The sequence below is a fragment of the Artemia sp. Qi Xiang Cuo genome, chromosome 1, assembly GCF_049724085.1.
Source record: "Artemia sp. Qi Xiang Cuo chromosome 1, ASM4972408v1, whole genome shotgun sequence".
NCBI lineage: Eukaryota > Metazoa > Arthropoda > Branchiopoda > Anostraca > Artemiidae > Artemia > Artemia sp. Qi Xiang Cuo.
Window position 1 is genome coordinate 49,546,761 of NC_142794.1, and position 14,851 is coordinate 49,561,611.

Below are 14,851 nucleotides of genomic sequence, written 5' to 3' on the forward strand. Positions count from 1 at the left end.
CTCTTGCATTTAAACGAAAGAAATCCAGAATGAACTTTGAAAAATCAAGAGAATGTAAGTGTGACAAGGTAAACCACAACAAAACACTAACTGAAATAATCCAACTCTTGCATTTCAATGAAAGAAATTCAAAATGAACTTTGAAAAATCATGAGAATGTAACTGTGACAAGGTAAACCAAGGTACAAGCAGACAGTACAATGACGATAAAAAAAGTTTAAAAAAAGTTAAAAAAGTTAAAAAAAAGAAAAAAAAGTTAAAAAAAAGTTAAAAAAAAGTTTTAAAAAAAAGTTAAAAAAAGTTAAAAAAATAAAGTAAAAAAAAGTGGGTGGGGGGGTCTGTTAGTGGGAGGGAGGAGGGGGAGGGGTTAGAGAGAGGGTGGAGGGATAGGGTTGAGAGATAGGGGCAGGACTTGGGGCCCAAGTATCAGGAGAAGTTGTTTGTCTAGTATGCATCTCAAATCATCAGGGGATGCATATTCTCACGATGATGCCGTAAAAATGCCCCGAAACAGGTTACTTTTAACACCTATAAAAAATCCAATTGATAATTCGAATGTGCTTGATCTTGTTCCAGTTCAATGGTATGAGCCTGTTACGATATTGTGACGCTTAACATCAGTTGGGCAATGTCCCAGAAACAGTACATTGGACGTATTTGTAAAATCATAGTATGTTCAATGGCTTGTTGGCTCAGTCGATTAACGTGTTGTTATTTTACCTTAGGAAATCACTGGTCTCACGTTCGATTCCTACATCAAACAAAAATTTCATAAGATCGAATGGGAAGATACTTAGAATTTAAAAAATAGTATCATTTTAAAAGAAAAATATCATCATTATATTACAATAAAATGACATCAATAAAAAAAACTATAAAAATTAAAAATCCATATATCCATACAATAAAACATCCACACAAAAAAAAATTACTGTGTAAAATTAAAGAGAGAAGACAGGTAGGAAATTACTGCAGTATAATGAAAACGAATCACTACCATGAAAACATCACGCACTTTGAACAGAGAACAGCACGAATTTTTCATGGTAGTTGAATCCGGTCATTACACTGTCTGCTTGTATTGGCGGGAGTACTGTGCGCTACTTATCATTATAGCTATATGGTGGGACTGTGCGCTTGTAATCGTTATAGCTATATGGGGGGACTGTGCGCTTGTAATCGTTATATCTATATGGGGGGGACTGTGCGCTTGAACAGATTGACCCATTACTACTGAAAGAACAGAAGTTATAATAAATAACTTAGTCAATTTTAAAACGAGCCGAAACTACCACAAATAGGAGTAAGGGCAACGCTCCCTATGCCTCGTAAAGGCCTTATCGTTACTTTCGATTTACTGAAAACAATTCTTAATTCTAGCAGTGATTTTTTACTTGTCGTAATATTAAACAAAGAAGAAAAGAATCATTATAACTAAGACTACTGAAAACAACAAATGAATGTATATTAATTGTTTAATATATATTGATAGTAGTATAGGCCCTTTGGATACTACCACCATGTACCCCCTTCGATCCCCGATACCTGGCACTTTTTCAAGGACCATACAAAATTGGGATTCCCTCGATGCTGCCATCTACATACCAAAGTAATAGATGGGATTATTGTTATCTACAGTTATAGATGGCGATATGTTTTCTTTTCAAGCGACACATTTTTTAGCTTCTAAGCAGTTTTCCATTGATTTTATGAAAGTTTTGTCTGGTGTAGGAATCAAACGTGAGACCCAGGATTTACTATGGTAAAAGAACGACAAGTTAGTCGACTGAGCCAACAAGTCAACGATATTATTAGGTTCTCATAAATACATTCTAGGCAGTCAATGTATTGTTTCTGGGAATTAGCTGACTGGTTTTAAGTGTCCCTATGTCGTAACAACTTAATTGCGCAATCGATAACTACTGTTATAGATGACGACATGTCTTCTTTCCCAACGACACATTTTTTAGCTTCTAAGCAGTTTTTACGTTGATTTTTTCCATTGATTTTATGGAATTTATATCTGGTAAAGGAATCGAACGTGACACCCGAGATTTCCATTGGTAAAAGAACGACCCGTTAGTCGACTGAGCCAAAAAGTCATTGATGACATTACGTTGTTAGAAATTCATTTTAGGCAATCAATGTATTGATTCTGAGGGCTAGTCAACTGGTGTTAAGCGTCACCATATCGTAACAAGTTAATTGCGCAATTAGTTTCTCAATTGGAGTCGGATATATGGTAAATACTATCAGTGATTTCTTTCCAGACGCCTTTTTCGGCCTCATTCCGAGAATATGCCTACCACAGTGATTTGAGATGCTTGCTGGACAAGCATATTCTTTTGATGGTCAATCAAACTTGTCTCAAAAATTGTAATGACTAAAACCGGCCAGGTATCCTTTTTGTAATTTAATGGTCCTAAATACACTGGTTTTCCATTACCGGTGATTGCGCATGAGTTTTGGTTCCTCACATTCCCATTCAGGGCCCATGTCCCCCTCCAGGGACCCCAATGCCATTTCCCCAACTTTTTGTCCTTTCCACTTATTTTGTTTCTTTGAATTTTGAATTTTTTGGGGGGATTTAGAATTTTTGGGGAGACTTATAATTTTTTAACCACAATACCTCGCTCTTTACAATAAGGGGTGAAACCGAGACCTGAGGAGTTTTCTCGAGATTTTTCATAGACGACAGTTTATTTTTCTTAATGACATTCTAATAGCATGGAAAAGAACGACTATTTAATGCCTCGCTGTTTACGCTAAGAGGTGAAACCAAGACCAGTTTTTTTTTTAGATTTTTCATAGACCAGAGTTTATTTTTCTTAATGACATTATAATAGCATGGGAAAGAACGACTATAGAATGCCTAGCTGCTCACGCTAAGAGGTGAAACCAAGACCAGAGGAGATTTTGAGTTTTTTCATAGGCCAGAGTTTATCTTTCACAATTACATTCGATAGTATGGAAAAGAACGACTATTGAATTGACCGTCTTGGTGAATGGTCTCCCTCCCCCAAAGCAAATCGAAGTTCAAAGAAAAAATCTGGGGGGGGGGCAAAAAGCTGGTGAAAATGGCATTGGGGCCCTTGGAGGGGGACATTGGGCCCTGGATGGGAATGTGGGGAAGCCAAACTCATGCGCGAGCCACAAAAGACGCCCGGAAACAAAATCACTGACAGTATTTACACTATATCCAACTCCAATCGAGAAATCAATCGTGTAATTAACTGATTACAATATGTTGATGGTTAACATTAGTCGGATGGCGCTCAAAAACAATGCATTGATTACCTAGAATGTATTTCTAAGAACATAATATCATCAATGACTTATGGGCTCAGTAGACTAACGTGTCATAATTTTACCATAGGAAATCTTGGGTCTCACGTTCAATTCCTTCACCAGCCATAAGTTCCATAAAAACCGATTAGAAGTTGAAAAATGTGCCGTTGGAAAAGCATACATATCGCCATCTATAAATATAGCTAACAATAACGCCATCTATGACTGGTTTTGTAGATGGCAGCATTGGGGGAATCCCCATTATGTTGGGCCCTTAAAAAAATGTTGGTAAGGGCATCGGAGGGGGTACACAGCGGTAGTATCCAAAGGGCCTTTACTACTATCAATATATATTAAACAGGCAATCTACATTCATCTGTTTTTTATAACTTTATAAAAAACTTTACTTCATTTATAAAAAACTTTACTTCATTCGAGTTATAACTTTACTTCATTTCTGTTCGTTGTTTGGTTTAGTGTAGCTCTTTACTCTTCTTGGGAAAACTTTATCTGTGGAAAATTATTGTTTTATTTAACACCTTTTTGTTTTTAATTGACATAGTTTTTTGTATATTGATTAATAAAAGAATATTTTCAAGTTTTTTTCGGTTTATCAAACAGTTTGTGTAAACGAACTGTAAGTAAGGAGCGATGCGGCTCAATAGCAATCGAAACTCTAAGAAACAGTCTTGATAATAATAATAATAGATACATCAAAAGAATCTAACTTTGATTCTTGTTCAAAATACGTAAAATTCATCAAGTTTAAGGGTACCCACCAAAAGTTAGGATCCTAAGAAAATTTGCCCAAGTTTTGAAAAAAAGGAGGAACCCTAAAACATCAAGTGATCTTAATAAAATCACTGCATCAGCTTCAGCATACAAGAGAATCCTACAATAGAGGTTTCAAGCTCCTCTGTACAAAAATGTGGAATTTTGTGTTTTTCGCCGAAAGAAAGATCACAGATGCGTGTTTATTTATTTATTATTTATTTTTTCCCAGGATTGATCTAATCGGACCAGTGATCGTAGAAGATCGGGAGAGGGCTCATTTGATCGGAAATCAAAAGTTCTAGTGTCCTTTTTAAGTGACCAAAAATATTGGAGGCCAGTTAGCCCCCCTCCCATGCTCATTTTTTCCCAAAGTCACCCGATCAAAATTTTATAGTCATTTTGTTCAGCATAGCCAAAACAATCTAATTACTATTTCTTTGAGGATGACTTAACCCCCCTCAGTCCCCGGGGGAAGGGCTGCAAGTTATTCCCATTGTTTACATATAGTATTGGTTATTGGGAAGTATACAGACGTTTTCGGGGGGGGGGGGTATCCTTATGGTGGGGGGAGGGGGTAGGGGAGTTTACGTGGGATCTTTCCATGGAGGAATTTTTCATGGAGGAAGGGAAGGGAATTATTTGGGAGCTGAACTTCCCAGAATTATTTAAAAAACAATCAGAAATTAAATAAAAAACAAGTTTTTTTTAAAATTAAAGTAAGGAGCAACATTAAAACTAAACGAACGTATATTATTACGCATATGAGGGGGGTAACCCCCTCTTCAATACCTAGCTCTTTACGCTAAAGTTTTTTTGTGCTTTTGAAAGAACTATTTATTGAATTAAACGGCCTTAGTGATTCAGGAGTCATTCTTCAAGAATTGGGACAAAATTCGAACTTCAGCCTAAAAAGCGATGTATTTACGAGGGGATGACCCTCTCCAAATCCCTCATATACGTAATAATTTCTGTTCGTTTTAAGTTTTAATGTTGCTCGTTACTTTCAGATGAAAAAAATACTTTTTTTTTGTTTTTTTTATTTAATCTCGTTTTTTTTTTTTCTATTATTTTTTTTTTAAATACGAAAAGTAATACCTACTCAAGACTGTTTTTTGCCGCACATTTAAATATATCTGTTTATTTTTGGGCCTCTATCACAGAGCAGTAGCTACACTTATAGTTTAACTAAAGTTAAAACTAAGTTTATCAATAGCTAAACTTATAGTCAAAAGTAGTATATCCATGAAGATCAAAGCTTTCATTCTATCAAAAACTTGACACCCCATTGAGCGCTAGAAATGACTTGAAGAAAAAAGTAAGAAAAATGATACTTATTTACCAAAAAAAAACTAAATTTCAGGGTGCTGTTGGTTCTGATCACGGGACCTTTGGCACATATTCTATAATCTTCGCAGTGCGCAAGCGCACTGGTTAAAAATAGCAATACCGGGAGGTTACGCAAATGAGACGTGTGGATCACGTTCGCCACCCTGGAGATGTTTTCGTATAATCTCATCACTGGAATCAAATTCCGAGGTTTGCAGGCTGGTTGCTGCACTGAGATTTTTTTCTTGGAAAAAAATACATCTTACTTTAACTTAATTGTTTTTTACTCTTAAAAAATATTAGGACCTTCCGTTTCCAATTTAATCAATCTTCTAATTTTCAACGACCAACACTTCTATATGAAGAGCTCGGAAGAAAAAAAAAACAGAAAATACGAAGAGGCCAACTTTCTTGTTCTTTCTAAGTGCGATCACAATTCTAACGACAACGCAGCTATAATTACTTTCTTATCAAACTACCAACCTTTCTCAAAAAAGAAAAGGAAAATATGGAACTTGAATGCATAACAGCGTCCCTAGGATAACCATTTCATTACAATATGTTTATATTGATGACCTTCTGCCATAATTATCAAGCTTCAGGACTTTTGTAAGGAAAATCTAAGCAAGGATTTCTATAGTAAATTTGAGGAATGATTGGGACTTAAGCTAAATAAAAGGCTTAGAAATTAAGTCACCAAATCTGGCTGGCTGAAACTTATTTTCCTTTAAATTATTATTGGCCTTTTAATTAGTCTAAGCCCTTTCTTTATGATGGAAGAATACAAAATTAATGCCTCGAAAAAAATGACAAAAAGATATGAAAAATTCCAATAATATTTCAAGAGATTATATAACGGTCAAAAAAACTTGAGATGATAAAAAAGCATAAGTTTTATTTGAAAATACCTTCGAAATTTCTCACGGTTTTTACATTGAATTTTAGTTTCTTATTTGTCGCACAGATGAAGAATTAGCTACTAGTACGGTAGATATCATTGATTAATGTGTAGATTAATGGGAAAAAAAAACATAATAAATGCGAAAATGTTGATGCAAAAAGTTCAAATCATCGAATAAAGCCATTCGTCTAGATACGTAAGTATAGGATGTATACTGCCTACCATAACAAATAAAAATGTTTCTTTTCTGCCTATCTCACTGTACCATGTCCTTCCCAGATATAATTAGCACAAAATGGTATACAAATCAGCTGATCCATTTTGCATGACAAGGAAATGTAATTTTATCACCTTCAGTCGTAAGGGAAGGGACCCTAATTCAATTCGACGTAGGCCATAATTGCAATCGCAAAAGCAGATTATGCTAGATCTCTTTGAGGGAAGATTAATTAAGAAAACTCTTTAAGAGCTCACCCTGAATGTTCCCCCGCTTCCATCATCAAGTTCAAGTACATATCCTTCTACGAACGCCGGGGGATGCGACAGCCATGCGACTGTAATGGAATTGTTCTCAGCGACGCACTCTTCTTGAATCAAGGATGGAGCACTTGGAGCTGAAGGAATAAAAGTAATCAAATTTATTTCAAAACTTGAACATTCTCCATAAATTAATGTTAAATAACGTTTTGATTTTATTACTCATAGACAATATTAAACGAACTTAACTGAGCGACTAAATATTTTATATTATTTCAGACACATAAAAACATAGAATAACAAAACTAAGAACTAAAAAACTAAGAACTAAGAACATAAAAACTAAGAATAATATTAAAGTAAGTTAAGCAGTGAAACCACTAGGGTAATGTCAAAAAACAAATCTTGAAAAACTCTGGCGTTACTTGGTTAATATATTTCGAAAAAGGTGGTGCTAATAGGTGATAAATTTGGGCGAGTAAGTGAAATTAAACAATTAAACTGCTTTAAATAAGAGAATCTGGTGGCTTAAAAGATTTTGAGAGTATTGTAATGAGGATTGAAGTAGATTGAACTTTGACTGAAGCTACAAATAGCTGCGGAAGTCGTTCTACTTAAGATCAAATTGTTTTCACCCACAACTTCAACATAACAAATTTGAAATTTTTTGTGAAATTCGTCTCATTTTTATCTCATAAGTGTAGCAGGAAATACGTCTACAGCATCCCTAAAGAGATATGCCAAATTTTAGTTTTTTAAGATAGGAGGCTAAAATGTATGTCAATTAAACTTCAGACATACAGAAAATGGCGATTTCATTTTTATAAGGATTACAGCTATTCCTAGGGATATTTCTTCTTTTTACCAGCAATAATACAAAATCCATTATGCAAAAACCACTCGATGAGTAATTTAAAGCTTGTTATGAAATAAACATTAACTGTGTTTTGAAGAAACTACGATAGCACCATTTTTTATGGTAGATTTTTGCGTTTCATATTCGTCTAAGTGAAACAGTGAAGAAGTTGTGTTTTCTAAACAGACGTCTATCCCCAAATGCTCTTCTTTTTTGTAACGTTATTTGGATATACATCTTTATCTTCGACCAATAAAATGTAAATACGGTTCAAAATTTTTATCTGGCCAAATTTTGAACACTTATCCCGATATTCCCAAAATTTAGATACCATGGTGTGATATGCTCTTTCTGAATCGAATACTTGTCTTTAACAGACTTACTTGCAGAAACACACGGCTTGAGTTTTAAGCCACTGTTGAATTATGCTTTGCGATGCGATTGAGACAGCTGCAGTCTTGCAGTATCAGCGTTATCAACTGATATCCAAAAGGATCAAGTCTCTGTCGATGAATATTGACACTTTTTCTTCTGTCAAAGTCGTCCAATTTGAAGTACCGAAGATGTCCTACAATTAGCATAGGGATTCACAACGATGTTGAGGTCAGCCGAGGCCGCTAATTAGTGAAAACCAGCTTAGTCATTTTTCTTGTTCAACGAACTCGCCTAATCAGCGATCTGCGCAAACTGTTATTGGGATTGACGACGACATGTCTTTGACCAAAGAGAAGTGCCAACTCATTTTTTCTGTGAGTCATTTGGGGAAGCGCAAGCTTCAATGCTCACTTACTACCCAAGAGCAGCGGCAAAAGGCTAAATTAATATTTCTGGCAGTTAATTTAAGCAGAAACCCTAGTCACACATTACATCCAACCCAACAAAGCACATGTGAGTCCAAATTGTAGAAAATGCTCCCATCAGAAAGGTCAAATTTAAGGTCAAATTTATAATATTTTCGTTCTAGTCCAGTTTTAATGAAAAAAAACTCCAAATAGAGAATATCAAGATTAACGGAAAAAACACTGAGAATCCTCGTAAAATAGCACATTGCGACATAAGCTTTCTTTGAGGCACTAGAGGCGTAGGCACTGTCATAACGTGAAATATCTAACATGGGACTGTCACTTCCCTAGTCAGGGACTGTCATTTCCCTAGTCATTTAAAGTGCGAAATACTGAAGTAGAAATCAATTTTAATATGTGTTGAGAAAAACTGATAAAATATCGCCTTGAAAATACCTTTTATTGATGAATAACACCTGATTACACCTGTTGTCCAAAACAAGAACCTGCCAGATGAGTCTCTGGAAATGAGAAAAACAAAAATGGAAAAGCATCAACAGAAGTACAAACACGAGGAAACTTTGCGTTAATCCTATAATTTGCGTTATATATATAAAAACACTAATCCTATAATTGAAAAATACCAAAAGCGTCTGTATGTTAGACCTGAAGAATATCCATCTTTAGCCCATGTACCACCGTCAAAAGAGGCTTATTCCATAATCCTGCTCAAGATCTTCAGCGATACCTTTGCATGAGTTGGGACAAGGAGTCAGTTTTTCCTCATATTGTGGGACTTCGTACGAGGAAATTTCTGGAAGAAATATCGAGGACATTGCAAGTACTCTTAATAAAAGCTTAGACTGCTTGACGGGTGGAACGAATCATACTGCACTGTAACAACTGTGTCACCCAAAATAAGAATTGGACACCCTGCACTATTTTGGATCAGATTATCAACGCCACAGAAAGCACGAGTAATCGAACCGATTTTCTTTATTTACTAAACACGATAGTCATATAAGTACGCAGAGTACGCACATGAGTACACAGTCAATACAAACATCGAGTCAAAAAATCATCATACTAAAGCTTTGTTCTCTTTTCAGACCATTATGCTGATTTCCCAAGCTCGGGAAAAAGAGTGAAATCCTGAAAATGTGTTTTGAAGAGTTTGGATTTTTTAAGTCAGGAAGAACAACGGAAAAATGACATGTAGCTTAGCTGATCTTGTCCAGGTTGCTTCAGTCAGAGGCAAAAAAAACCTACATGTGAAAACTGACCTAGATGAACCTCCTCAAGGATGGGATTTTATACTCTTTAGCAACTTGACGTATATGCAAGCTACGCGCTTGAAAAACTGTTTATCCAACTGATCAGAACAATGAAGGGACGTATATATAATTTTCCTGTGTATAGAAGCGCGTATATTTTCAAGTTTTTGGCAAAATAGACAAAAAGATTAAACAGACAACATGTGATATTTGGATTGGCGACTTTCGAAGAGTCGCCAATCGACTATCGAAACTACTACAACTACTACGAACAACTTACCGCAGCATCAAGCAGCCTGAGGCCAACACAGCTATGCACAACCCTCCTCAATCTCAATTTATCCAAGGCTTCCCTATTTATACCCTCAAAGTAAGTTCCCATTCCCCTTAAATCTTTCCTTGCGACATCTTCCCACACCAACCGAGGACGACCTCCTATTCGTTTCTTGCTATTTGTTCTTCGGCAATCTGTCATCTTTCACCCGCAAAACGTGCCCTAGCCAAATCAACCTTTCTTTCATTATCACCCTAGAAATTGTTACTGAACCACACTTTTCGTAGAGTCTACTGTTCGAAATACAGTCAGTCCGTAATGACTACTGACTGTTTGAGATAAAGTTAGCCCGTGCGCAATTTCTCCAGAAAACATCTAGCGAATCTTTCTTCGTTTTTCGGAGCCCCCTCGCTTCAGAACCATGCTTGGTCACTGTCGTCACTGCAGCTTCCAATATTCTTATCCTGGTTCCCAAACATCTTCCTATTCTTCCAAAGATTTTTCAACCGTGAAAAAACACCCAGTGCTTTGGCTAATCTACCTTCAACATCTTCGCTACTTTCAACTCTTGATTTAATATTGAACCAGCTACTAACCTCATTTCCTACCTTAACCGCAGCAGTGTTATTCTCGTACATAGCACTAATCATTTGTCTGGTATACCATACAAGAATAAGACCTTCGCTAAAGCTCGACAATCGGCTGAATCAAACGGTTGCTCATAATCTATAAAAATGAGGACTAAAGGTATTTGATGACCCAGGCACTTCTCTATTATTAACAATCTAAGAGAGAAAATTTGGTCGACACATCCTCTACCCTTCCTAAAACTGCATTATTCTTCTCTTAAAACTTTGTCTTAAGCCTCTCTATGTCTAAAACGTACCATAATACTAAGTAATTTGCTACCTATAGAAACCTTGCCCTTTATACTTACCACACTCACTCTTATTACCTTTCTTATACAGGGGTTTAATTAGGGTTTTCCTAAAATTGCTAGGTACTTGCCCTTTTTAAAAAATCATATTCATAAATTTCAGAAGCTATACCACCAGAAGCATAACCACCATAGCATAACCTGCATCTTTAAGATGCTCATTTACCACGCTATCAGCAGATGGGCCATTTTTTTTTTAAACCTTTTAGTAGTGTCACTAATTCTTCCTACCAAAATCATTTTGTGGCCTTCCTCCACATCCAGTGGCGGATCCAGGACTTTTTTAGGGTGGGAGGCGCGAAATAGGTTGATCCGATAAACTTGCGTTAGGAGCAAGTTTAATCAACGCAAACTTGCGTTAATTATGTAAATTATACTACTTTAGGCTATGTTAGGGGGGCTCCCACCTCGCCCCCTCTTGCGTTAATTATGTAAATTATACTACTTTAGGCTATGTTAGGGTGGCTCCCCCTCACCCCCTCCTTTGGATCCACCACTGTTCACATCTAAGGTGTCACAAACTTTTTATTCTCCTCTGTATCTTTTCTGTACCTCTATCGAGATTTAGCACATTCTCAAATCTTCTGACGATCTATCTTTAACTCTTTCCTTGTCCCTAATTGTGAAATCGCTCCTATATTTAACTGGGACAAGTACAGATTGACTATTCCTTCTCAATTTATTAACATGCCAGTACAATATTTTTACTATTATGCCGTCTAGCTACATTTTCCACATCTTCGGCAATTTTATCCATGGCTTCCACTTCACACCTCCTTAGTTCATATTTTAATGCTTTCTCCCCTATCTTTACATTCCTCTTCTTATTATTTCATATGATTTATCACTCAGATACTTCTTTTACAAGACTTCCCTCTTCTCTATTAACAATAAAACATTTTCACTAATATTCCGAGCTTGCGTTCCTAACTTTATTCTGTGAGACACCATTAGTGACTTCACAAATTATTTTTCTAAAATCATTCTATCCATCTTCTACATTGTCAAATTTTAAACTTTCTAATTTAGTATTCAGCTGTTCCTGGAAAGTTTCTCTCAAATTCTCATCCTGGAGTCTACCAATGTCATACCTTCCCGGAAGGTTGTTACCCTTCCTATATTTCAGCTTTAAAATAATCCTAGGCTGTACTAGATGGTGATCTTTACTTTTAAAATTAACAACAACACCCCTACATACCCTAGTATCTAGCATTGATCCTGCGATTTTTCGGTTTAAAATAACATAATCAATAAGGTGAGCTGTCTTACCATAGTGTGAATACCATGTTAACTTATGGGTCATTTTATGACCAAATACTGTATTGATTATAACTAGATTGTTATGCCTACAAAACTGCAGCAGTCTATAACCGTTACTATTTTCTTTTCCTACACCAAATTTACCTAGGCTAGGATGCCATTATCCCTATTTCTACCGACCTATTTTTAGTTATAAAATGAACGACTAGCATTTTGTTATTAATATCTTCCCAAATTAAACAAGACTTGGCAGCTTCCTTATTCATCATGATTCCTACTCTCTGTGTATGTCCCATCCTTCCTGGCTGAGTAAATAAATTCTATATCACCTAATTTTATGTTTGCTACACCTGGAATATGAGTTTACGAAACTCCTAATAAGTCCAGTTTGAAGCGTCTGAATTCGTCAGTCAAAATGCCGATAGGATAGTTAATTTTGTACGTTGTAACATTTCAAGTTGCAATTTTCATTTTCTTTAAATCATTGTAATTATTTTGGCGTCAGGCCAAAATAATGATTATTTTAAGCAATTGTCCCAGAATCAATGCAGGACATAAACTACACAGAAGCGCTTAAGCCAGCTTAGAACCGGGCAGCAAGAAATCCCTGGGACCTCCAGTTGAGTGAAGGCTTTGTGCAATCCTGGGCCCATCTTGGTCACAACATGATTTTCAGCACTTGAAGCTCTTCTACCAGCAAGAGTCGAAATTCTGCAGAGGCAATCTCAAGCCAATTACCTCCGACCCCTTGTGTATTCATACCTATAAATAATATTCTGCTACGGGGAGGTAACCCACAGTGGATTAATTAGCTAGGAAATGTGTTTCAGTCCGAAAACACGCACCAAAACAGAACAAACCCAGAAAAATTATCCATTAATCGGAATCCAGCGCAAATGCTGTGTCGTTTACTAGGCTGCATTTACCTCGAGAGGTGCCACTCCTCGAGGACACCCTGCAGCACGTTAGCCATCACCTTTCTTGGCGTGAATCTCAGCGATGTTTACACCCTTCACCACTTTAAGGTACACTGACGGCTTTCCTATCCTTTTCGGCCAACCGTCAAGGAATAAACAGAAAGCAGGTCGTCCGCGGTTGGGATGGGAGAATGACAAAAAGAAAGATTTAAGAGAAATGGGAACTTCCTGGGAGGGTGTAGCGAGGGAGACTTTGAATAGATTGGGATGGAGGAGGAGCGTGCGTAGCTGTGTTGGCCTCAGGCGGCTTGGTGCTGCGGTGAGTTGTTTGTAGTTGTTAGTAGTAGAGATGCATAGGTAGCGAAACCCCCATAGTAAGTTTGATAGCCTGTACTGCAAAACCTTTTGATCTACAGCGAAGTTACCTTTCTGAAAGTTTTAAACCCAATTTTCTCAAAGACATGTTTAGGCATATACGTCACAATCCAAAAAAACAAAAAACATTGCAATCCTTTTTTTTTTTTTTTTTTAATGACGAAAACGCAATAAATATTAACTGCCCATATAAATACTAACCTAGCACAAGGATTCTTGGCTAAGTTAAATTATATTATTCAAATTATTGCCCAGAATGCCTCAAACTCGCAATTTGATTTCTGTGTCTGTTTGACCTTCCACTGTGAAAAGGTCTGAAAAGACAGAAAGACAGTAGCAAATTACAACTGATTAGAAACGAGACTAAACGATGTTAGAGGTATTTTAAGGCGATGCAAAGTCAAGGATGGTTGCACTCGTTTCTTTTAAGCTTCATAGTTTGAATTCAATTTCGTCAAAAGAATTAGAAAACTTTAGGAAAAAGCTTGGAAAGCTGAAGAAACTTGAACGATGATTTTTAACTTTGCCCAGGATTGACTACGTGGAAACTGGGCCAACAATAAAAACTATGACAAACAGTATACTAAGTTACAAATATTAAATACATTCTTAGACCACACTGGCTATACATGACAAATGAAACTCAGAGAGGAAAGAAAATAATAAAATGAAAAATAAAATCAAAAATTTTGTCAGCCAGTGGCGAACATTGAAGAAGAAGAAATAAGCAAATATTGCGAAAAGGACCTCCGCCTAGTCGTCCTCAGTGCTAAACAAAAAAGAAAAACAAACCAACGAAAATAAACGAAGTTGTCGAAATATTTGCTTATTTCCTCTTCTTCATGGTTCGCCACTGGCTGACAAAATCCTCGTTTTTTCACCTTTTTTTTATTTTATTTTTCATTTTATTATTTCCTTTCCTCTCTGAGTTTCATTTGTTACAAATATTAGATAGTATAATATCCAATAAAAAAAAAGTCTTACCGTCATGACAATCCACTGTTGAACGCAAAAATGGAAAATACAAGATTTAGACAAAGAGTACTTTAACCTACATTTTTTTTTCATATATAGTCATTTTTCACTTATTTAGATCATTTTTGTGGCCAAAAATGTCAATATGCCAGTTAAGAAAAAAACAAAACAAAAAAAAACATGGAACCGATTTCGAGGAAAAACCTACAAACACATATATACACAATTATTGCTCGTTGCTTAAAAAAGCCATACAATTTTTAACAATAGATGTTTTGTTAACAGTTGTCAATGTTCCTCTCACCCAGTATTATATGTTCGTCGTTCATTTTCAGGTGGTAGCAGAATCTTTTAACTACGTTGTCTCTTAACAGGAGAAAATGTCACATACAACATACCATGATTAAAAACACGACGACAACAAATTCAAATATT

The 14,851-nt window shown here is 36.1% G+C and overlaps 1 protein-coding gene across 1 annotated transcript in view; it reads right to left on the reverse strand.

Annotated features, from left to right (window-relative positions):
- Trim9 (E3 ubiquitin-protein ligase Trim9) overlaps positions 1-14,851 on the reverse strand; it is a 237,798-nt gene that overhangs the window by 105,836 nt on the left and 117,111 nt on the right. The window contains exon 6 of the mRNA XM_089108206.1: positions 6,764-6,903. Within this exon, the coding sequence (XP_088964332.1) occupies positions 6,764-6,903 (140 nt within the window). The remainder of the gene's footprint in view (positions 1-6,763; positions 6,904-14,851) is intronic.